Below are 26,318 nucleotides of genomic sequence, written 5' to 3'. Positions count from 1 at the left end.
CCCTCAGCTGTCTCACTGTGATGAATGACGCCCAGAGAGAATCATGTACTCTCTAATACATCATTACGACACATATAAATGCACACACACACTTTTCCAGTATAGCTTAATGGGTAGAAAATGGTGTTAATGCTATTAGGGTCAATGCTTTAATGCTCACAACAGTCGCATCGCACGTGAGCTTATGGTAACAGCACCCTTACCTTTTGAATTAAAAGAATGAATACAGAGGAGAGTGTTTTAGAGGCATGTAGTCGTGATATGGCAGGTGATTACTGCTTGGATACTCTCTGCTCCACATTGACAGTAAAAGAGAATAAATGACTAATACACACACCCACATTCTGGTTTCTGCTGGTGTCTGGGTCTATTTTTATAAGGAATGTAATATAATTATTAATAAAGATCTCAGCAAAGTGGCAAGTAACACTGAATAACTTGCTTTGTGTACAGACAGAGCTCCCCTCTTAAAGTACATTTTGTTCTGCTTTCCAACAAATCCTTCTTCACTTACCCATATAAGAATGTAAACAAACCTGTACATCTTCCTAGTCCGTGCAGGAGAAGGACAAAATGCAGCCCAGAGAGTCAGAAGAACTCCCAGTGACGTTCAGCCTAAACACAATTAAAGGCGAGCCTATGCCCGTGTGAATTAAGAAGACATATACAGAGAGAAATGAGAGGAGATGGTGGTTCGATACAGCTAATGGTTTTGTTTTGTTTGCTGCACATTAGCTCTGTCCCAGCCTGAAACCCATTAGTGGATACACCTTCAACAATTCATCCCGGACTTCTTCTCAGGCGCATATTTACCGGCGGAAAGGCACTGCAAATGATATTATTGAATATATTATCACCTAAAATCATCATTAAATTTCCAAAGTCGATGTTCAGTGTTTGCTCCTTTTATCTGGGGGATGTAGAGGCTATTTTTTTTTATCTTCCATATATTTTATTTAGATTTTTAATACAAGGAAAGTATCAGTTAAATAAATAATGATGATCACATAAGAGAAATATTAAAATTGCCCAAAGCCAAGAGAACAATAAATTGTATATTTATGCAGAGTTATTAAATGTTTCTTTTGCTATGTTTACTTTCCCTAATGTGTCATACATCAATTTGTTTTGTTTGTGTTTGACACACAGCTGAACAGTGAGAACAAACTAAATCTTTCTTATCTTTCCATATCAGATCTGTGCATTTCCCCCTCTCATCTCACTCCTCTTATTTTTATTGTTAAAGCCTGGTAAAAAAAATAAACATGGGGGACAGTTAAATCCGCCACCAGTGTCATTGGAGAGAGAAGGAGGATGTACATTTGTTATATACTGGATACTGGAGAAGGAGAAGCTTCAATATTAGCTAAGCTGGAGGGAACAAACGTGAATGTGAAAATGCAAAATGGTCCGTTCTTACCGGACTTACTCCTATTGTGACTGTTCTCCAAGTGGTAGCGCTATGGCAACAGAATAAGGTGTGAAATGACATGTTGAAAATGGAGCAGAACCTTTCATTAAGCAGTAACTATACATGAGTATACATGGAAACATTTTTACTCAGAAAGAAATTCTAAAACACCCATCACACACACGGACACACACACACACACACACACACACACACACACACACACACACACGCCGAGTCCACGGGGCATATGGATCATGGAGTCAGGTTTCCAGCATCATTATCCTTACAGACCATTCATTCCCCCTTATTAACACAGACGTTTGTTGAGCAGCCGTGTGAACAGCGGGGGTAGATTTGTGGGGTGGCAGGGTGGGGCGTTGTGGTGTTATGTGTAATGGGGTTACAGATCCTTGGAGATAGATAGTTTAATTAAGCATGAGAGGAATAAAGACCCCATTGGCCTGAAGTGAAAAATGAGCAGTGAGGGGCGGAGAAGCAATGTTCAACAGAGGAGGAGGAGGAGATAAAGAGACAGGAAGAAGGCTTATCAGTTCATTTTACTGTTTTCCAACTAGAGCATGACAGTATGGGATGAAACAGCCTGAAGTCACACCTATTCATATTTGATATGAATGACTCATAATGTGTAGATACTGAGAAATTATTGTCCTTGTGCCAAACCTGCACAACCCAACACACACACTCTGTGACCACTTTATTGGATACACCTGTACAATCCAAGAAGACAGCCTATTCACCCCTGACATTTACATTGATCATGTTGCTATAGCACCACTTGCAGGCCAAAAGATATCAAATCACAAACTTATGCAGAATTGATACAATCATGGCAGTTCATATCAATTAGCCCACACACTCCTGATACACTCCTGATGGCCAGTCTACTACTGCTACTACTGAACTCTCTCGCCAATTTAGTGTACAAACTAATACTTTGTCACTTTTCCTCTTTGTCTGTACGAAATACATCCTTGATGTGGTTTTAATCACTAAAATCTCACTAGCTGAGCAGGTGAAGAGGCCATGTTTGTGTTGAGATGTAGCTCTACTTTGCTACATTTTTATCCTGTAAAGAAGCTGTTTTAGCAGCTGCAGTTGAGATACAGACTTAAGAAGCAAATGACAACTTGACAGTAGAGTAAGTTAGGACAGGAAGTGCCAATTTTAGTTCAGCAGACTCATGACGCCACGACCGGGCCTGGTGATGGGTTACTACACTACTTAACATCAGCTCTGCTCTTCTGTTTCAATTGTTTGTTTTTCTATTCTTTATTCTATTTGAATGTCACCATGTTTTCACTGATCCAATATTTCCCTGAAAGCTTTTTCTATGGCCAAGTAAGGCTCTACATTGCTAGAGCTGAGGGTTCAATTCCCTCTGGAGCTTCACAGTCTAAAACTGTCACTAATTCATGTCTTTAAGTTGCTTAGTGTGTAGATGAAAGACATGAGGAGCAACTGAGAAACACATTAAGACCTGATGATGAATCGAAAGAAGGAGGAACAGAGATCTACGACGTTTGGAGGATTTCAAGGGATGACTCATGAGAGATTTACAGTCCAGGGAAGGAAGCATTGATAGAGAGATTAACTTCAGAGGAAGATGAGAGGAAATCTGAGGGAATCAAGTTTTAAATGCCCAGGAGGAGGAAAAGAGGGAGGAGAAGGATGGAGATGAAGATGGGAAAGAGAGAGACAGCGAGAGAGACACTCTTCTAGCCTACACATCAACACAGGCTTGTTCATGTTATCCGCTGTCTGAAAATTGTTAGGCCCATGGCTCAGCTGGGCCCCCTTGCATCCCCGTCCAAGGACTGGTTTGCAAAAAAAGCCCTGGTTTCCCAATTACAGATGAGGTAGCTATACCTGACAAGGTGGGGACCAAAGGAATGAGCCTGAGAATGTGTTTCCACGACAGGGACAAACCAACAGGGTGAGGACTTCCAAAGGACTCATATCCCACCTGGACACACACAATGGCATGACCAATTGGGAGGAGATCATGTGGCAGGTCTAGCAACATATCCGGCCTAGGAATATCTTGGAGGATCTGGGCTACTTTTCTCAACGTGCAGCCTCTGTGACTTTATGACCTCCATAAAAACTGCATTTGGCAAATAAATCAACCAGTAATGTTCAAAGCTTCATTTCAGCTGCATTCCTATATTAGCAATGTTTTCCTGAATCACCAACTGTAGTTTGATTTGCTCGTATTATTAGTCTGACTGAGAAGAGAAGCAGAGGAAGCAAAACAAAATCTTATTGGTATTAAAGTATCTTCAAATAACAAATCATTGATCAAAGTTGAGAGAGAAATGTGTGTGCCTGTGTGTGTGTGTCTGTGTTGCATTAAGGGATTGAATGAGAGATAAGGGAGGACAAAGAGTGAATAAGAAATGGAGTTTGATCTCGTCTTCCCGCTTTGTCTCGTGCCAGTGAACTGTTCAATAAGGCCATGCCTAGCAGCACTAATCCTTTTGTTTTGTTGTGCCAGTGTGGCTCTGCGCCTTCGCTGCCTATTGATTATCTGAGCATCCTGTCTTCTGCCCGACATGTGAATTAATCTAATTTCCCCTCGTATTGTGTTGTGGTAATTTTAAAACCACCCAACTGCCATCTTAATTCAAAGAATGCGAGTCTGTTAAATGGTGGAGGTGAGATTAAAAGTTTAAAGGCTGGTTGTTAAGGATGAGCAGATCCGTCTGATAGTATTGAATGCTAAATTAAAAGGCAAAGTCATTTCATCAGACTGTGGGGACAGATAAGGCGTCTTAAAAGAAATTAATTTAACTATGTTAATAGCATTGTTCAATGTGATAAAGTGTTTTAACACCTACACAGTTTAATCCAGTTTATTTGGACTTGTATATGGTGTTGAGTTTGTTTCCAATGTTGGTATTGGTTCAGTTGTGGAGGTCTGACCACAGCAACAACCACACTGAGAACCTTTTAAAGGAAAGGCTCTCAGTCCAGTTACAAATGACCTCTGGAGCCCTTTGTTTGTGGTGAGAACTTGATCCGAACCCATTCAGAAGAACAGCAAGGGAATCTCTTATGTCTGATCTACAACTCTGTGTTATAAATAGACATGGCAAATTAATAGAGATGATGTCACAAGTCTACCTGACATGTCTCCAACAACAATAAGGGGATTGGTCAGTCCCTTTTATTACATATTTTCTTTCATGTGCACAGAAAAATTGCACTTGGACAAGAGTTTAGAGTGATTCAGATCAGAACAAATAGAGAACATCTTTCACATTCTGTCTGTTGTTGTTTAATCTGAGCTATGGTGAGCACTGATAACAGAGGATTTGATAGAGTTGAAGAAATGAATCGCTGCTGGGGGATTAATGAGTTTGTTTTGTTTTCCATAATGTAATTTGCAGCAGAGATGTTGATAAAGATCATACTAATGAAGAGCCAAGCATGCTCCGACTCTAATGTTCTTTGTCTGCGGCTGCCCGGTGGGAATCCCTGAGCGGCTGCCATTAGGATGCACAGGGTGACACTGCAGCTAAATATTGATCAGGCTTCATTTAGCACAGGTGAAACCATGACTCACTGTGGACTCATACAGCAAGTGAGTCATGCCCAAGCACAGGTCCAGTCATCTCAGCTGTCTGCTAAGGGAGTAACACCAACAGATCCCTGCCTGGATATGTGTGCCCGCAGACCCATCATTCCCATTCTACTGTATCGCAGTAATTAGTCCTCAGTGATTTCAGAGATGGACCCTCTGTGAAGCTGAGTCAAACAAATGTGTGATGTTTGCCATGTGGAGAGAGAAATTAAGAAGAAACTGACCTGGACATCACAGGCTTTTCCCTTTTTTTGGCAAGTGAGAAATAGCATGTGAGGACATTTCTGGACAAAATAATATGATTAAAGTTAATTCTCTGAAGGCAAAATTAATTGGCTGCCAATCCTATAAACCCCAACTATGACTTCTATTCTATTGAAATTGTTTGATTTTGTTCATGTTTAGAAATGTTTCTTGATGCTTTTGGATATTCAAAATAAATATCTAAGTCATCCTCTTTAGACTTAAGACTTGAAGGCTTTACAGTAACCGAGGCTCTGAATCTCTTGAGTAATATTCTCATTGTCACCTCAGACTACTGAATAATATGTGTTTGAACCTGATGAATCATTATCCAGGCCCTTGTGACAGGCTTTTGGCGTAACTTTAACAACATTTGTTCGACCTTACCATCTAAAAGCCTCAGTTGAAGTTCATTAGCGCCACTTTCACAGATGTCATGTTCTGTCTCATTATCTTTTGGACGGCTCAAATTTTGTAGGTGAAATTATCCCCTTGTCATCACTCCCAGTTCTACTGGATGCTGACAAAGCAGCTACTACAAAAAGAATGCTGTTCCATCAATAAAGATGAGTGTTTTACGCTGTCCTGTGTTTGTTCTGCGCCTCGGAGAGATTCAGCCGAAGTTCAGCCAATTTTGCCTCATCAAACATTCACCAACTCATTTCAGTTCCACCACCTGCCTTTCTTCCCTGCTGCTTCTTTATCCTGCACTGCTTCTGCATGATTTATTCTTTAAACAGTGCTACTTGTTGCTCAGCCATGACAGGCCTGCTGGCCTTTGCTGCATCTCTTGACCTTTTGAGTCGGGACAGATCTCCTCCTGCAGAGGAAATTCGGGTGTGAGCAGAGATGAAAGGCTGGCGAGAGGCTTTACTGTGGGCCGTCTGCCCAATGGGGAGGACACTCCCGGGGAAACAGATCTTTGTCAGGCTTTGTAACTACGAGCAGAGGAGGTTTGAAAAGTAGATGACAAGCTCTTTCTGAGAGAACCCAAATCCACTTAGATCCATGGGACACCACACAAAGAGCCCCTACCTCTGTCAACACTGCACCACCTCATAGATTCCCTCTGTTAATTTGAGTAAACATTCAATCTGGATAAAAATCAACAAATGATCATTCTTACTTTAGACTTCCTGTGCCGGACTCTTGGGAGAACAACTAATTAAAATACTTACAGTAAGTGAAACTCATGAGAACCGAGTTATATACATAAATAATCAAACAGTACATTATAGCGCCACCTATGGGCCATTTGACATTGCAGAATCCACAACAGCTGACATATGCACGTGTCATCTAAACTTGTTTGAAAATGACATGTTGAAGAATTGGTATGTTGGCAGAAAAACTGACAAGAAATCAGTTTTGGATTATCAATAAATAAAGTTTGAAAAACACTTTGCAGCTCTTTGATGGTGATTGAAAATGGGACTACTGTGGCTTCAGCAACCATCTTGGAAGAAATATGTGTTGTGTTTTTTGTTGTACATCAGCACAATTGCCCACATTCATGTATGACACTTCCTTATGGCAGCATTCACCGATCACCTGCTCCTTGTTCCCCCTTTCTCCTCTAGCCTGCGAGCTGATGAATCAGGGCATTTTGGCGTTGGTGACCTCGACAGGTTGTGCAGCAGCCAGCGCCCTACAGTCACTGACGGACGCCATGCACATCCCTCACCTGTACATCCAGAGGAACAGCCTGGGTTCCCCAAGGACTGCCTGCCAGCCCAACCCAAGCCCCGGCGGGCAGCGCTACACACTCTCCGCCCGGCCTCCTGTTCGCCTCAATGATGTCATGCTGACTCTGGTCGAGGAGCTGCGCTGGCAAAAGTTCATCATCTTTTACGACATCGAGTACGGTAAGTGGCTGACACATAAGCTGTTCACGCACAGGATGTTCTCGAATTTGAATGAAACTACTACACGGAGACCTTTGGGAATTGCCTTAAGGCTTAAGAGGAAGCAGTTGGCAGCGGAGTTTTAGTTGATGAAAGTCTGTCACGCAAACCAGATGTGCAGTTTCATGATTTATTCATCTTTGTGACATTCTCCAAGGCACTTGGAGCTGTTACAGACAGATGTGGCAGTAACTTTTTTGGCTGCCACCATTAAACAGTTTTGGGTAAAGAGAGGGACACTGATTAGTTTCAAAGTGTGATCCTCCATCATACTGGCCAGTTGTGTCATTGCCTGTTTAGAGTCTGTAATGGTTATAAAGAGCTTGTTCTTAGCGTTGCCTCCTGAAAACTTGATGTATTTTTGTCTGCTCAGAATATTTGTTTCACTGAGCTCCTGACTGCGATACTCCTTGTGACATAACACATTATGTTATGCTTTCATGTATTCATTTAAGATTATTCAGAGGGATCATCATGGTTTTGGCATAGCTCCATTAATGATTGATTGAGGGAGTGAGTAATCTTTGGTCTAGTTTTATTTGGTCACACTGATTTAAAGTAAGATCTTGTAAGTCTATGAATGTCCTTTTGACTTGAGTCGTATAATTTTGACTCAACTTAGCTCAAGTGACGAATGACTTCAGACTCGACTTGATATAATCAGAAATAGACTTGACTCATGCCTTCGCTAGACTTTCGGCTCGGAAAGACTTGATGCCTTGCCCAAGCCAAAGATTATAATGAATATATAAACAATCATGACTTAACTTGGACTTGTCAATCTTTACCTTCAGCAGTTTGCAATTTATCCAACTTGTTCTCTACCGCTGCTAAGCAAGATGTTGACAAAAATCAACCACAACATCTGAAATGATGGAAGTAGAAGCTGTTGTGCAGATGTAAAAGTGAGCTCCCAGGCCTTAGGGTCCGTTTGTTTTTATCTACCAACTCTTCATTCATGTTGAACGTTCACAGTCGCGTCTTTTGTACACACCTGCTGGTTTAATTCGCACGTAGACAAATAATCGGAAAGGGATTTAGGATGGCTGCTAAATGATTTTCAATGTTTTCTGGATGAGAAGAGGTTTTCATGATTGGATGTTGCAACAAAACTTCAGAGATCGACTCTCCTGTCTGGTGTATTTGTTGGCAATAGCTTACTTGGACTGTATCTTAATGAAATCACATTAGGCCGATGGATTTTGGAGCGTAATCGATACAGGATGGTGGCAATTACAATATAAGGATACAGACAAATGCAGGCATTTAGCCTCTCAGATACGCTTATCCATAGTGATTTAGAGTAGGTGCATAAGTTGCCAGGGGCCAGAATCTGAATCCTCTCACAAGCAACCAACAGCTCATTGACGATTAAGAGAAAAGGACCGTGATCCTCTGCTGGAGGCTGGAGAGGAGCTGTAGTTCCTCAGCACGGTGTCCTCTGACTGTGATGATACACAGTTGACACACACGCTTTTTTTTACACGCAGTTTACATCACACATCATCTCACTTGTAAAAGCTTTCATATCAGCTCAGAGGTTTCTCAGAGGCCACAACATAAATCTGATAAAGCCTTTCCCTGGTCTTTTCTGTGTGAAGTTTCTAAGTTATCTCTGTATCTGTGTGAGTTTCCTCCCCTACCATCACAAATGTATTTCTGTCCCCATCACTATCAACAGCTGCAAGTTAATCCAGATCCACATATTGATTAAACGTAACTGTATCATACCTATCGTAACATTCCACAAACTGTTCATGAGCGGTGCTTTCCAATCACAATCTTAGTGGTCACAAAATATCTCATCAAATGTCTCAAAGGGCTTTACAGTCCCACAATAACAGGCTGATCCCAAGCTAGCCCAGAGCTCTGTAGGAAGACAACAAAAAAGTATGTATAAGCAAAAGGAAGAAACCTTTGGAGAGGAAATTCAGAGAGAGATTCCCTCTCCTCAAATGGCCAGGTGTGCGATAGGAACCGCAGGTGGCAAATACTATAATAAAGCACAACAATACAGTAGAAGATGAGTCCTGAGAGAGAGAGGGAGAGAAAGAGTGGTAGTTAGGGGTAGGTGTGTGTTCATCTATTGAACAACTAAGCCTAAACTAAGTGGCCAGCTAATCACTCTCCTGCGAAAGAGTCTTATGTTCAAATCCTGTTTTTCAGGAGTTTAGTTACAATCAAAGTTTAGTGAAAAAAGGCGCATATTTAGTCGGGATGTAAAGATCGTAAGTGAGTTTTTTCCCGCTTTAACAAGTTAATTCCAAAGAAATGGAGCTCGAGACGAGAACGCTCTATTTCCAAAAGGTTTTGTCCTGGTTTTGGTGATATTGAGCAGGCCTGTTACCCAAGGAACATAAGCCGCTATAAGATTAGTTGGATACAATGGAGCGAGGTCATGCAATATTTAGTAAGTTAAAAGTAAGAGCTTAAAATGTGCCCTGACATTTTCAGGAAGCCTCTGTATGAAAGCCAGAGCTAGAGTTCGCATTTAAAGGACTTAGTAAGGAGTCTTGTCGCAGTGTTTTGAACAAGCTGCAGACGAGAACAATACAACAGTCCAGGCTAGAAGTGACGAACGCGTGGACTAAGGTGTCTGCATCTGTCACGCTGAGGAACGGTCTAATCCTGGCTATACTGCAGAGATGAAAATAAGCAAATAACATTGTTAACATGGTTGCTGAAGTTCAGGTCTTTGTCGAATGTCACACCTACAACATTCCACACCGGTTGTTTGTCATCCACAGTGGTATTTGTTGTCATCACTTTGGAATAGAAACAGAATGAGTTACTTTTGGTACCTCACGCTGTAGTTATCTTGGTACGTATGTGAGGAGCAGGTGTTAGGGGTCACAGTTAGGGCGTTATTGTACATTAACAACAACAACAATCATGCAGCTGCCACAAATACAAAGCTGAGATGATGATGTTTCAACAGTTGTGGCGAGAGATGCAGAAGACGATGTCGTCCACAATAAGCTAATGAAAGTGAAATGCTTTATACTGAGTGTAGGCACTGACCTCTACTTCCTAATAAGATGTGGTAGAGGAAACATAGAAAGTCTCCAAAAATGTAAAGTACCAATACCTCTAATACGTAATTAAATACAGTGCAATGAGTAATTGTTCATCAGAGAGGTTAATGGACGAAATGAAGCACAGACACAAAAAGTTCGAAGTCTCCTCTGGTTGCCAACTCCAGAGACAAGAACAGTTGGTCAGCCTTCCCGTTGTCCTTCCCTTCGCTCCCTCTCCATCTTCATCCCTCCTCTGTGTGTGATGAGTGGACCCATTAGAAGTGGGAGCCGAGCAGGAGGCCCATTTATTCAGATTACAGGTCCTTTGTTGAAGGATATGAGGAGCAGATGGGCTTTTTGGTTTGGCTGTCTGGCCCAGTCTGTTCGGACCGACCGGGACTGTCAGTCGGCTGTGATGATGATTAAAAGGGCTGTTTGGATTGCCGTCCTCCCTCCCTCTGCTAACGCCTCCTTCATTCCTCTTTCGACCGAAAAACTCTTCCCTGCTCCCCCAACCTCCTCTGTTCCAATTTTAAAGGGGCAATGAGTAAGATGTTTACTACCCCTTCACATAAATGACTTTATAATAATAATAAATAATTTATAGGTGGGAGGTTGTTGTTGTTCGGCAATGACGACTCGGCAATTACCCCAGAAACACACACACACAGGCGCACACACACACCGTCCCTGCCCCAAAAAAGATGACACAGCACTATATTTGATCCAGCATTTATGGGGAGGATTTTAGTTGGTTGTAACGGATGAGTCTGTGCATTATTGCTCACATAGTCATACTCAAACACCTCATGGCTGTGTTCTTAATTCTGATTGGTCCAAACAGGAGCCGAAAGCCTAATACCAACGGGCTGAAAAAGTGATCGGAATCTTTACAATCCGACCTTGAAGCTGAGAAGAGAAAAAAGTGAAGATATTTTTTTTCCTGGATATCGTCCCCGATATCATCTTAAGAAATGACGGTTGCCGTGAAATGTGTTATCGGTCAGGTTTTTGCAGTGACCTAGCAGTGGTAAAGATCGCCTTATGGAAAAGTCATGGAGCATTGATGGAATTGTATTTGCATGCGTGAGTGTATAATCCCTGTCAACAAAGCAAAAAAAAGATGGCAAGAATGGAGCAAATTACAATTCTGACCTTCTGGTGGTGATAGAGGAACAGTCTAGATCAGTAATGTCCTTAGGATTCATCCTCTAGGGAGTGTTTGACAAAGGAGTGTGATATAATGCAGTTTTGAAGGGGAATAGCAGGAAAAGATTGATCACACATACGCATACGCGCACACACACACACACACACACACACACACACACACACACACACACACGCAGAGAAGAGGATTTATCCTCTTCTGTCAGTGTATCAATATGGCTGTTGCAGCTCCACTGAGCATGACGCAGCAGCTCAGCCACATCGAAGCCGCCGACTCCAAATCTCACGCTGACCGCTCGCCAGCCGGCCCGACCGCATGGATGGACAGCCTGCTGCAGTGCGCTCTGGGAAACGGTGTTTTTCATCAACACCCAATCAGGGGCAGCTGTCGGGCGGAACCGAGGGCCGTCCTGCAGAGAAATGCTGATAAAGACATTGACACACAGACTAGAGTTTGTGTGTAAACAAACGCACACACACACAAACACACCACAGCAGCTGTTCTAACCTAACCCTCTTGTTGAAGGGAGACAGAAAAGGAGAAGAAAGAGTCCTTGGTAGGAGTCTTTGTAAATATGTATGTGCTTTATCAGACACACACACACACACACACACGCACACACACACACACACACACACGTATCATCGTCCTGTTGATGGGAGGGTTGCACATCACTGACGCTGCACACTGTGATGTGCTGTTAAATGATGATGAGTTGATCATTCTGTGGCAGTTCAGGTCCCGATCTTCACTCACTGCAGTGGCTTTCTCTGCTTCCTGCAGTTGAACAGTCACTGAACACAGCTTGCATGCAACATATTCATCAGTTGCCTATTGTGAAGGATGAAGGACGCTGTGAATCTCATTCTTTCTGAAATTCTTATTGAGTATGTATTTTGATCTTTCACTCAACTAATTATTAAGCTTTGTACTAACGTGATCCTTGGCAAACCAGTTGCCGAGGACTGGTTGATGATTAGTAGTGAGATTATCGCTCAACAGTAAACAACTGATTGAAAAGATTTGACCTTGATGTGTAAAGAGGTGAAGAGCTCAATTTGTGGAGATAATACAGTTCCTCTGAGGTCTCAGTAAGCCTTTAGCATATTGTAGGACTCCTTTGTCTGGTTTGATGGTCGCTGAGTTTCTAAAGGGCCATAATGAGGTCTGATAGTGGATATGAGCCATTACTGAGCCTTGGCTACCTCCAGAACTTATGTCACTTCAGACTCCTTATGTCTCAGGCCAAGAACTTATCAATCAAACCTCCCCGTACCCCTGTAACACCGCTCGGCCTGATGGAAGCTTTAAAATCAAAGAGTGAACCTTTCATTATTGTTGCGGGACAACGTGTTTATGGCGAGCTTGTGAGAGGGTGCCGCTGGAAACAGACGGATGTATAAAACAAGACGGGGAAATAAAGAGCAGAGGCGAGGAGGAGAGAGGCAGACGGAGAGCAGGATGTGTGGATGTAAATCGTCCTCAGCCCGGATTTCTTTACGACCTCTGAACACGAACGACTCCCAACTCCAGCAGAGCAAACTTTAATTATGGAGCCGATAATTTTTCAGAGTGTACTTTGTGTCTAACTGCTGATAGCACTCCATTATGTTCAGACTGCAGTGTGAGTGTGTTTATTTTTGGACATAATGCAGGGGGAGATAAAAGGAGGTTTCAGTATTGAGTGTGTGCATTGCAGGTAGTTTCATTATGATGGAAGCAGCTCTGCGCAAGAGTGTGTGTGTGTGTGTGTGTGTGTGTGTGTGTGTGTGTGTGTGTGTGTGTGTGTGTGTGTGTGTGTGTGTGTGTGTGTGTGTGTGTGTGTGTGTGTGTGTGTGTGTGTGTGTGTGTGTGTGTGTGTGTGTGTGTGTGTGCGTGTGTGCATCCTGAAAGCTGCTTAGTCACCACTCCCTCTGTCCTGGTTCTTCTCCAGCTGTCACTCACACTGACTTAGGATATCAAACACACCCACAGCATCTTGCTGAGTTTGTGTGTGTGTGTGTGTTTGTGTCCTGTGTGTGTGTGTGTGTGTGTGTTTTACCACAAAAGCTTTTTCAGATGTGCACAATAGAAATTGAATGCTGTACCGTGCAATTTAACATCAAAACATTGTGACTATAATTTTTTTTTTCATTCGTGCTGCACCTGATGATTACAACTAACTTGATTGATTGATAGTTTTTAGTCAATCATCTGTGATGTGCATTGTAAAACCCAGAAGTCCCGCCCTTGGTCCAACGACGGCAGCCAATAGTAGCGGGGAAGGCGGGTCGAATCTCCAAACTCGGCAAAGTGATATTATTACTATTGTTGTTTAATGTTCTCGTTTATCTGACTCCATAAGAAAAATATATTTGTTGCTAGTGATAATTTAGTCTCTAATCTGTTGATTCTGTAAATGGATCGCCAGTTGTCTGCTTAGAATAAGAAGTTTGCTCCTCGGGAATTCTGGATTAATTTAGTATTATCCATTCCTAACTACGCCGAAGCTGGATTATTCGTTCAAACAGGTTTCTTTACCCCCTCAGTGATTTCTCAGTAGTCATATGTAACAGCTCCCTACTGTTTCTGCTGTGTGACTGAATCTTGTATCTTGAATCTGTATTTCTGTGGACATTTTTATAACTGTTTCATCATTTACACGACTGGTTGAACTGAACAAGAACAGAGAGAAATAAGATCCTCGTCTGGGAAATGTAAGGGAACGATTACGGGTTGAAAATATGAAGGAGATAACAGCAGGAATGAATGGAGGAGAGGGGATATGAAGACGGTGAAGAGAGGAAGATCAGCTACAGACAGAATGTGTGCAGACCAAAGAAGTCCCCGTTTTCAAATATGGTGACAGGAAGAGATGAAGTGACAAAGGTTCCGAACTTCCTTGGAATTCCGGATTTTTAGAAACATTAATACTCATGTCAGCAAAGTTTCCCTGGACGTTCTTCATCCTGTAGCCGAACCACCTGGTTTTGAGACCTTTGTTTTCGGCTTAGCTCTGCTCTTCTTCACGCCGCGTGATCACCCTGCAGTATGTTTCTAAACTACACAGAGAGTCTATCTGCCACCACGCATCCAGCTGCTGAACTTGGCTGTCAAGCTGCCTAGTTTCACCCCTCATTGGACTAAATTCTTAAAGGTGATTAAGAAAGCCACTTAGCAAACGTCATGTTGCCTCATACATATGTAAAGGTTCACCAGGCAAGACAAAATGTCTGAGAGACAATGGCTCATTGGCTCTCAGCTCATTATTGACGAGTTTGTTGGGTCTCCACAAGAAGCAACACAAGCACAGGGACCGCTCTAATCGTTTGTTTTGGTTTTTGGCTCAATTACAGTTGGATTTGGAAAGTCACATGAACTGCTATCCACGGTGATCAACTGTGGACTAACATTCAGTGCTTTGTGGCGCAAATAAACGTCCTACTAAACATCCTGTACATGAACACACAGACTGACATTGTCATTTATAAGCATTCACAAAAACAAGAAGCACGATTCTATACACAGCGTAGTTTATGTTTCTATATTTTGCAGTACCACAGACTTTCTGAAACCGTGCACTTCAACTGACTTTTGGAGTTAAGGCTTTTCCAGTGTTTCCAATGCTGTTATTCCCAACCGCAAAGATGGAATTCCATCCTAAAGACACTATTTGAAACTAATGACTTGTTTTGGCCAACTCAGACGGCTGTAGACTCGTATTAACTCGGGTTAAAGTTAGGATCAGACTGAGTGAGGACTATGGATTTTGGCCCCAATGCCCACCAGCCTCATTGCATTAGAGAGGGAATTCTTCACAGTCAGCACAGCACAGAGAGGACGAAGAATTAGAGCCATGATCTCATCCAGCGTAGATGTGGGCAGTGAGCATTATATCCGGAAAAATGGCACAGTATCCTACAAAATACAATCCAATGTTTGAGAATACATATATATGAGACTACAAGGGGGTCTTTATCAGCATGAATGTGTGTGAAAGTGACAGGAGCCTAGTTTCCATCCACTTTCTGAGTTATTTTCTTAGCCATAGAGTGAAAATGAATGAAAAAGCAGTTGCACGTTTTGTTTCCTTCAGCTCATTTACATCCAAATGGCTTTTTAGTGCGAAAGAAAAAGAAAATGATTGTCACATAGGTCTTTGTTTGTTGCCATTATGTTTTAACCTTTTCCATTCCCAAATTGTGTGTATATCCTGTGCCTTTACCTTCTATGGGCTTCGATATAGATCAGGGTCAGAAGCCAAATGGAGAGAATATTTTGGTAGATAATTGATATGTTTTTATTTTGATAACTCAACTGATCATGAATATACAAGGCGATAGCATCGAAAAGAGGAATTGGCTGACTGATAGGGCCGCAAGTCACATCCATTTCAACTGGCCGTAGTATAGTATCTGAGTATATGTCTGAGAGCAAACAGCAGGGCATTCTGGGAAATTCTAGTAGAGACAAACTTCACAGAACGCATCTGGCTGCAATATCTCTATATATCTCTTATTATACTGCATCATATGTTATACTGTGTTTTTATCCGTCTCTCTTTCTAATGTGATTTTTGAAATCTTCTCTCCAACTGTTGACATTTGAAAAACACTACCAATAATTTCCATTTCCATCAGCTATATTGATAGATATGTCATGACATTCATACATTCATTGCCAAAGATCTCTTGGATGGAAGCCAAGTGAGTGAGTTTTGAGTCCTGGTGTCTCCATTGATGCCAGTGATTTACAATTCAGCAGGCCTGTGTGTTATTGAGTTGCTTCGATTGGACACATGCTGCCTCCATATGCACTCCTGTCATGTATAAACACAGACACACACACAGGCACGCACGCACGCACGCACGCACGCACGCACGCACGCACGCACGCACGCACGCACGCACGCACGCACGCACGCACGCACGCACGCACGCACGCACGCACGCTCTCTCTCTGATGTCTCTGTTGAGATGTCTCAGTTCTATGTTCCCGTTGGCTGCTGCTGGCGGCGTAGCAGGAAGAAAGGCGAGGGTGACCAGCTTGTCAGTCTGAATGCACTGCCACTGCGATGTGTTACTGCTGCTTGACTCCCATATGTAATGTACAAAGTGTGTATACACAATGCAGTGTGGACACCATATGGACCTGCTAGTCCCACTGTCAAATACTGGAAGGGGCACAAGTGGTTCAGTCATGTAGCTTCTAGATATCTAGTTCCTTTCTTTCTTACCTCCTATCTTTCCGCCCCTTCTTCCCTGCTTCCTTACACTCGCCCTCTTGTCCTTTCCCTCGTTCTATCCCCCCTCCCTTGTTGACTGTCATCCGTAGATTTATTTCCCCTTTCATCTCAGCTGAAAATATGGAAATGCTTAGATGTTTTCACCTGATGGGAAAACCAAATGAAACTCAGCTGAGCAGTTTTATGTTGTCATGAATAAATAAATGAGGACGTGCTCCAGCCTGTGATAGTTGAGCAGGTGTTTTCGCCCGCTTATTTTCCTGAATCAGACTCTCTCTCTGTGTTTTCATCTGAAATAATTCCTGCGTTGTCGTGGTTTTAAGTGGCCCCCCCAGAGGATGTCAGCTAAATGTCAATGTAAATTGCTTTCTGTCCCTCTATGCTTGTAGGTAACTCGATATTAAATCCTCTGTGTATAGGAGTTGAGCAGGAGTCAGTAAAATACCATGGTTTCTATTTCTGACACACCAGAGTCCATCAAGTCAGCCCAAAACAGCTTCACCGCTTTAGTGATGACTTTATGAAGTAATAATACCTGTATTTGAAAAGCACGTCTCGGGATACAAAGTGCTTTCAAGAATGATATTAACAGAGATATAAAGAGACACGCAGCAGAATCAAGCTACAAATGACAAGTGAGTTAGGTAAAAGCATGTTTTGAGACGTTGACAAGGGTTTCGACAGCTTGATTAGACATTCTCAGACACAACATTTACATTGTAATTGGGAACTACTTAACAGAAAATTAACCGAAACAGGAATTTCACAGTTCAGTGACTGCTGTGCTCGCATGTTTCTTCGAATTATTGTTGGGATCTTTGGTGATCTCTGATTTATTTCTTTATTTGTTTGTCTAGTCATGTTTGAAATTCATGTCGACACCGCTTCATATTCGGAGTAATTGAAACATGTTCTCGTGTGCAGTCCGTGACTCTCTGGCTCTCCTCGCCAGCATAAAGGGGTTGAAGACTTCCTCTGCTGTCACGTGTCTCAGGCCAAAGGTTTCCGCAATTTTTGGATTCCTGAAGGATCAGAGGTACTGACGGTGCAGGTACTGACGAAGAAATGGTCTAGGAACTGTAATTGATGCTAAATGAAGTAAACAGTCATTTCTGTTCCTTAACAAGAAAGCACTGACAGTGTAAACCTCCGCCAAGGCCAAATATTGTTCCCTTACTTGCCATAAAAGCAGAAATATGCATCTTTCTACCATCCTTAGTCTTTGTTAGTGTTGACCTCAGGCCAAGCAATCCTGAATGGTAATTTGTGGCCTAAAAATAATGTTAAAACTAATTAAAAACCAAGCATAGACACACAAAAAAAGATCTTACTCCCAAAAATGTGGTTTGTTTGGCCCAGAGGAGGGAACGCAGCCTTGGGAGAACACAGACGGGCTCACTGGTAGCTCAGATGAAGCTAATGAAGGAAAGACAGTATTGTTTTTCACTTGTTTTGTTTTAAGAGGCTTATTTGTTTCAGCTTAAAGCTGTTTAAAGTTTGTCGGTAGTCGCTCAGGCAGTTAATAGTTCCTGTTTGCAGCCTGAGGAGGGGCCAGCTGGGGCCACATAATGCCACTGAAGCATTTAACCTCAGATTACATGCCAGTATAATAAAGCCAAGTTTGTCTCATTCAGACTTCTTTAGTTTTGTGTCATGTTGAACAATTTGCAGAACATCTTTTAGACCAATACTGCTGTTGATGTTCAAATATGGACAAAGGATTGCAGAGTAGATTGGTGAGATGATTCACTTCTCTTCATATCAATCTGGTCTACTGTTTTTGGTCCATTTTCTCATTTGGTTGAGTCTTATCTTTTCTCTTACTGGTCCTCTTTGTTTTCCGCTACTTTTCTGATTTTCCATCTCTTTCTCTCTCTCTGTCTCTCTTCTCTCTGTCTGTTCCCCTGGCTTCCTACTTGAGATAGAAAGAGCAGGACGTTGTTTGCGGTGATAGTGTAATTTTGAAAATCAGCATGTTCGTCTTGTTTCATTTAAATGAAGAGGCAAAGGCTTTGTGGCTGAAGCTCTCCAAATCTCATCTCTAGAAAGTAGAAAATGCTCCACCGTTCATTTCACAAAATGCCTGCTCTGCTTTCCCCTCTTCAGTCAGACCGACCCCTGACTCACATCCTCCCACTTCCTTTGCTCTCTTCACAAACTTCCACTCTGATGGGAAGGCAAATCCGTGCTCCGAACCAGACACTGAAGAAATTCAAGGTTTTTTGTGAAGCTTGGCATATCAGACGGAAGTTCAGGGGAAATAATATTAACATTCCGACCTTCTGAAATACGAGTCTGTTTCTTTCCATATGTATTATTTTTGTAGTAAAGGAGCAATGCTGTGTTTCAGAACAAATATGATTAATGCAGCAACCTAGACTTGTCTGACTTGTCTTGTCTAGAATTTTGGTCAGAACCCGACTTGACCCAGCTTGACGCATACCATAATGTTTTCATTCAAGTCCAGGACTGAGCCAGAGGAACGTGCTTTGGTGTTACACAGTGGCAGACGGTTTTAAATCCATATATCCTAGCCCGAATCCAAAACCTAAGGATCAGTAAACAACATCAATACTAGCCTTCTTGCAATACAAACAATCTTATCATTAATCTAACCAGTCTTTGGCCTTGGCGCAGGTATGAGCTCTCTGCACGCCTTTCATTTTTCTTGTTGTCTAATTACATACTTTTCGGACAGTTCTGAGAAGTGACAATACTTTCATTGGTGCTTGTCACACTCCCTGCAGCGCTTTGCGGTAAGATGCCGGCCCCCACCTGAGCATGTGTGAGGAGAGAGAGAGGGACGGAGAGAGAGAGGGAGAGAAAAAGATTATGGCCATGCTGTGGAGAGTAGGAGTGTGTCGCATTGATGAAGGAAGCACCTGCTGTGTCTGCAGTATCACCCCTGTGTGTGTGTGTGTGTGTGTGTGTGTGTGTGTGTGTGTGTGTGTGTGTGTGTACTCCTGCCCTGGACGTGAACACACTGCTGAGATGCTTCTTTTCTCACTTTCCCAACATGAGAACTGTGACTAGTTGCTGGTTGGTGGTAATGTGTGGTGGTGTTACAGCTCAGAGAGAGAGATAGAGAGACCTGCCGGGTGTGTGTGTGTGTGTGTGTGTGTGTGTGTTCAGCAGGGAGTCGTGTTCTCCTCTTGAAAACTCTGTCACCATGATGTTTAGCGGAGAGGAAAAGGTGAAAACAGCCAGTGGTAGTTTGTTTTGAGTGGAGGAGCTGTGAACATTTTCACTAGGTGCTACATGCTCCTTTTAAGTGACATTATGCTCTTTGGGATGGCACAGTGATTAGTGATCAACCTCACAACAAACAGGCTTTTAGCTATGACATCTCTGTGTGGACTGTGTACAGAAACCACGTAAATCAGTGGTAAACACTTAATAAATTTCTCATAATATTAACCTCCTTAACAGCAACTTACTAGAAAAATTAGGCAAGATGCAACGATAATTATCCTGAAAAGTTTTCTTAAGTTTATGACGCGCCACGGTTCGCTATTATGAGTGCTTCATAATTAACAAGTCTAACTCTTGTGTTGTTGAAGAAATCTTCTGTCAAAGTTCCTTGAATAACCCCACCTATCAATTGAAAAGCAAAACCTTAACCTGACAACCTTTCTCCATTATACCGACCTCCTGAGCCTGGGCTGTTTGTGTTAGAAAACACAAACACAAAACTCATTAAAACTGCTCTAGTCTCATTTTGCTAATTGACTCATTGTCAAATTTGACACTTATATTCTGCATAATGCATTTCTCCTTAGCCGTAAAAATCCTGCACAGATGCCACTTTGAAATTAGCATCTTTAAAATTATTATCACAGATGCAGACAGCCTCGTTCATCTTTGACGCGTATAGCATAAGTCCCCTTACAGAGACATTTCTCATGACAGGCGTTTGGGTGAAAAAATGGCGCGGTTGTATTTTTTATTAAAAATCATTTTCAACAGAAACCTGTCATCACCGTCTGCTCAAATAAATCTGTCGTCTAATTCAGCATCCTGTCAACTTGCTCGTCCTTTGTTCATTTGTCAACACATTTTCTGTCTTCAAATGTTATTCGTACACCGTCTCTCACCGTGGTCTGGGATCAAAGTCATTGACCTTTAGAGAGAGGTCACTGCAGTTAAATACAAAGGCATCGATGGCCACTTAATGGTTCCATCGGTAGGAAAATAATTTCTATGTGCTTTGGCTGTCACAGTTACAAATCCAAACCCAATGGAACACGCCTGTGATGTTAGATTAGACCAGGAATGAGGTAGAAAACACAAAAGGCAATAGTTAGCCTGTTCTTTTGTCTTTCTGTTATGTTTTGAAGCATATTGGTGTATTTAAGAGAGATTTGTGTTACTCAGCGCTCTGCACCATCATCACTGACGCTACTTGCTAGCTTTGTGTTTTCCCTGCTAACTTGTCACCCATTACATACAAATTAGTACGAGGATTGAATTCAAGGATTTCTGTGTGTGTGTGTGTGTGTGTGTGTGTGTGTGTGTGTGTACTCCTGTTGTGATCTTTTAGGTACATTAGGACACATAAACACACACAGACAATGATTGAAAATTGCATTGTTTTTGCTAGCATTAGATCTTATCAGCTTGGCGTGTGCTCTCTCATTCATCGCACAGCTTTCTTCATTAGCATAAAACTAAGCTCTTACCTGATGCAGGCACCATTGAGCCAGGTACAGAGTTTCTGTGGTCCACCTAATAGACTGTAATTATTTTTAAGAGACGGACCAGCCGGGTTCCACTCTGCGTGTCCCTGCTGACTCCACATTCTGTAACCTTGCGCTGTTATATCTATGCTAAACTATTGTAGCTGTAATTGTCCTTATTATACGATTCATGCTTCAGCTCACTAAGAAGAGATGGTGAATTAGGAGAGTAGAAAAATTGTGGATATAGCAGCGCAGAATAGGAGTGTAGAAAAATGAAACCCCCATCTTTGGCTGCTCTGTTGAGGAGGGCTGATGGAAAAAAGTGAGCCAGCCTAAATGATAGAAAAGCATTTGTTTGGCGTTCCTTTTGGATGACAGCAAAGAATATGGGTAGAGGGAATGGAGATGCATTCAAATACATGTTAGAATTGATTTACCGGAAACTTTGTGTTTAGCACATGAGAAAAGCATAAGTTATAAAGTTCATGAAAACACTTTGATCACACAGCCAGAAAGAGGGAAAAAGAACATTAGATCTGATCTGATTACGCCAGAAATATTGCCTAAAATGAAATGACATGCTTCTCACGCGGCTGTCTCTCTTTAATTAATTTGGAGGTCCTCAAGAGTTCATCGCAGCAGCATTTGTCTTTAGGTTTGTATCATATCAATATTGTGTTAATCAATTAGCAGCAGAATTACCAAACATCTCCCAGATTGATTGTTCTTAGTTCCAGGAAGTCTAAAGTTACACACTTATTTGTTGATTAATCCGATACAATATTTAACAGTAACCTTAGTCAGGCAGAGACGGTCTTGCACACTGCACTTATGCACACTGCTGCCTGCATGGTGGTGAACCCTCATTCAAATTATGTGAACTGGGCCTGGTTACACTACATCCTTTGTGTTCATATGTACCCTGGCACATTTAAAAATTGTCACACTGCAAATTTGAATGTCCCAGGCCCCGGGACAAATCCCAGGATTATGGGCTATAGTAAATATACCCCATAATCTCCTTCCAACAACAGTGGAGGGATTTTTTCTGGGAAAATAATCCTCTAAAACTGACATGACGTGTTCATCTAAGGTCAAACTGGTTGCAGCGTGTGTTTGAGAAGATCTTCTCTGGAACTTCAGGAATGTTACACCAAAGTCACATCCTCAATGGTTTTCCCTCATACACAGGGCTCAGAATTTATCAATCAACCCTCATATTATATATATATATATATTTCTGTTTAACGTGTGTTTGGGGTCAGTGCCAAACAAAACAGATTGTGTAAAGTGTTTTTGTCCTCTAAAGGTCAGATCAGGTGTGAACAGAATTTGCGAGCAAATAAAGCTCATATCTCCTCTTGCTTTGGCTTTGAGTGTGCTCGCTGTTAATCTCACCCTGCAGCTCGCTCTGCTGAACATAAACTCAGAATAGCTCTGCTGATCTAAAACTGGAGCTCATAAAAACGCTTTTTTTATAAAGCCTGAGACCTGACCGGACCTCAGCGCTCAGCTGATTATGTTATCGACCAAAGAGCATTAAGGCCTGTGTGTGTGTGTGTGTGTGTGTGTGTGTGTGTGTGTGTGTGTGTGTGTGTGTGTGTGTGTGTGTGTGTGTGTGTGTGTGTGTGTGTGTGCTATAAGGAGAAACCTCCATCTCTATAGGCAGTTTGAAAAAGCTGAGAAATGCAGATTCGCCAGAGAAGCAACTCTTTGTATATACACCAGACTTGACATCCTCCCCAGCCCTCACACAGCTGTTACCGCGAACGCGACAAGTACCCTGTCACACAGTAAACTGTCACCCGCTGATAACTTTTAACGGCAACAGCCACAAAGAGCAGCTGGTTGGTATTCTCTGTCTGTTATAATCCCTGACATGCTGTCTGTATGGATTCATGGTTCAATTACATCCAACACAGGTGTGAGCGCCGCCTTGAACAGTTCCACCATTTATATACAAATGTGTCACTGGCTGATATCAACACATCATAGAAGTAAGGAACAAATCCATCAGGTGCTTGCTTATGGTAAATTAATTCTATACATGATAATTTGTTGTGGTATAATCAGCAGGAGACATGAACTTAAGGCATGTGAAAGCTGATTTTTGGCGGTTTAGGCCATTGAGACATGCAGGATGAATTGGAAATGTAACTGTCAGTAGCTGTGATTAAACTTTAGAGAATTAAAACATGCCGTCATTAATACTGAAGGCGCCACAACCTTCCTAGGCTGTAATTCACAAAAGGACAAAGCTGCACAGCCAAGGTTTCCTGCAGGACACACTCATATATTTTGGCCCATTTCCTGCTGGTGGCTGCTGGGCCAATCGTTTGCGTGAGTTATGGCGCGGCGTGCTGCATTGTACCCCTCCATCCGTCTGGTGTCATCTCAGCCAGCGCCCGGTCAGATATCAGATTGAACCCTCGTGCCATTGGCCATTTTTCTGCTGCCGCATCACGCAGTGGGACATCTGGAGGCGCTGCTGGAGCTGCAGCGTCATCGTTACCGAGCGAAGACAAGAAAGAGGGAGATGAGACGGAGGGGAAAAAGTGTTTCTTTTAAACCCTGAAATTTAGAAGGCACCTAAAGTGGGAAACTACCACCGCAGAGACCTTTGCTTGCATGATCGTACAGACATAATTTGCTGTGTCAGTGGTTGTGAATCTGGCCTTGTCACTTCACCAGCAAATGGTCGTCCAGGGAGCCTGTGCGGGGGAGGACGTGGGATCTGAAGGAGGAGTGTGAGCCAGCGGTCACAGGGATTCAAAAATGGAAAACGTTTACCCTGCTCAGCACAAATAGCTTGTGCGAGTGCTAACGTCTAATAGAGGCATGTGACAAGCAAAAGTTCAGGTAAAAGTAAAGCTTAGCATTTGAATGTGCTTGGTTCAGATTTAGATCATAGTTTGTTAGTTGTATTATGTTTATTATTATTATTATTATTATTATTATTATGATGTCTGTTTTTCAGTAAAGTCATGATGGACAGGGCTGTCCCAAAGGAAAACACAGTGCCAAAAGGGCTTTAGCGCCATAAATGATTTAGGTATTGTTAACAACACAGGTTTGGAGCGTGGCTGACGTCTCAGTTGACTCAAAGAAGGTGAATGCTGAAAATAAGCTTGTTTAGCAATAAGGTGAAGATACGTAAATTGTTAATTGTTTTGCTGTAAAATTAGCATGTCGTGGCTATCAGGAACTATGTTCTGATCAGGAAGTGGAGGGAGGAAAGGTGATGACGGGAGAAAGCAGAAGATAAGATGGCGACAGAGAGGAAGAGGGAAAGCCTGAAATAAAGATGGTGGGGAAGATGCAGCATTTAAGGGGAAAATAAAAAAGAGGAATGGGGTGATGAAGAGGATGGAGAGAGAAGTTTCTTGACATCTTTTTTTTTTCCTTGAGTGTCTTAGCCTCTCTGCGGACAAGGAAAACAACATTGAGAGGCTCTCCATAAACCCCCACACACACATGCATGCACACACACTCTCTGCTCTTATTTATTCTCATAAGTGTAAGCACCCCTCAGCTAATACCCTGCACGTCTGCATAGATTTGCATGGAAATTTTGGTAAACACTCGCAACTGGATGACTCTGAATACACACACACATGCACACAATTTAGATCTTTGGCACCAAAGCTTTTCCTGAACTAAGCTCAAGCTGTCTCTGTAAGCTGCCGGAATGATTATGTCAATTTTACCTGATTGTATCTTGAGCATTGTAAAGTTACGCAATTTGAATTGAACATGTGCTTTTTACATTCAGGAAGTACTAGATGGTGGCTCGAGTGTAACTAGATGGTCATAATGGTGCATATAGATAAACTACCACCTATAGAAACTACCACAATAGAGAAAACAACACACTTGGCTTGGCTGTTCCAGTGGTGGGTACAATATATTGTCTTAAACTTTTAAAAACATGAATATAAGTCATGTGTTTTTCCTATCACATTTTTAAAGATAATTATTCTTGTGTGGTTGTGTGTGTCATTGGAGGCCCCTTGTGTTTGACTTCTCTCCTGCTCATCTTTCTTCCATTATTGGAATTTATTACTGCAATTTTTTTTATCATTTCACTTAAGTCTCATCACCGTGCAAATAAACTCCCATCCATGAGTGCAGACTGTGATTAGCATCAGCTCATACGAATCTGACTGCCTCTGCCGTCCTGTCGAGGTAATACATCTTAATATCATTTAATAAATGTATTCAGCAAATATCTGGAGACCACATTAGAATGAAATTGCTTCAATTTAACATGGTTAGACTGTCCCCGCTGCTTATCATCTGCATACTGAAACGGGATACATTGATCATGATTATTTTAGATGAATGGTCTCTTCACTGGGGGACGTCTCTACCGCGGAGACGCACTTGAAGTCTCAAAGCTTATGAATAAACTAACATACATTGGACCTGCACCATCATCACAAAAAAAAAGAAGGATTCTTTTTCAGACCCACCCAGCAGTGGACTTGAGGAAGTTAAAGATTATCACTGGACTGGAATATTCGGTAAAAGGTTAGTTCAGTTGTGGGGAAACTACTATTGATTCATTTTTATCCCCGCCTGGCAGATACTCCCTGAAGTTCCAGTTCAATGATGGGGCTTAACTTCCTACACAAGTGTTTTGAAGATCTACAGGAGAGATGTAATTTCTCCTGCAAGATAATCCCTCATTTTGTGTTTTGACTGTGAAAAAAGTCCTTGAAGCATAGTTGGCAAAATGGTTGTAAGTGAGGAAGAGGATATGCAGGAAAGATTAGAAAGTACACGACATCGCAGAGCTCCGTTCAACAATCGAACTGTGGAATAAAAGCTTCTTGGAACTGTAAGACAATAGAATTTAGCTTAAATGCTTCCATTTGATGGAAGAGATCTCAGCTTCATCAAACTGAGGTCTCACAATAAGGATTACATGTAATTATAATAATAATAAGTCAGCATGATGCACCTTAATGGTCATTAATAAAAGTCTGGGTAAGGACTTTGTAATGAAACTACACTGAGACCGAACAGAGAATCTAATGTGATTAATAAAAATAAACAGTCC

At 42.0% G+C, this 26,318-nt stretch overlaps 1 protein-coding gene across 1 annotated transcript in view; it reads left to right on the top strand.

The window, feature by feature from the left end:
• Positions 1 to 6,846: 6,846 nt before the first annotated feature.
• Positions 6,847 to 26,318, top strand: part of LOC142993025 (glutamate receptor ionotropic, delta-1-like) — a 115,791-nt gene continuing 96,319 nt past the window's right edge. The window contains exon 1 of the mRNA XM_076143623.1: positions 6,847 to 7,126. Within this exon, the coding sequence (XP_075999738.1) occupies positions 6,853 to 7,126 (274 nt within the window). The 5' untranslated portion in view covers positions 6,847 to 6,852. The remainder of the gene's footprint in view (positions 7,127 to 26,318) is intronic.

Source organism: Genypterus blacodes, unplaced genomic scaffold (genome assembly GCF_046128005.1).
Source record: "Genypterus blacodes isolate CSIRO-AG114 ecotype Tasmania unplaced genomic scaffold, CSIRO-AGI_Gbla_v1 ptg000026l_1, whole genome shotgun sequence".
Lineage (NCBI taxonomy): Eukaryota > Metazoa > Chordata > Actinopteri > Ophidiiformes > Ophidiidae > Genypterus > Genypterus blacodes.
Note: the sequence above shows the minus strand (reverse complement) of the source record. Positions and strands in the feature narration are given on the sequence as shown.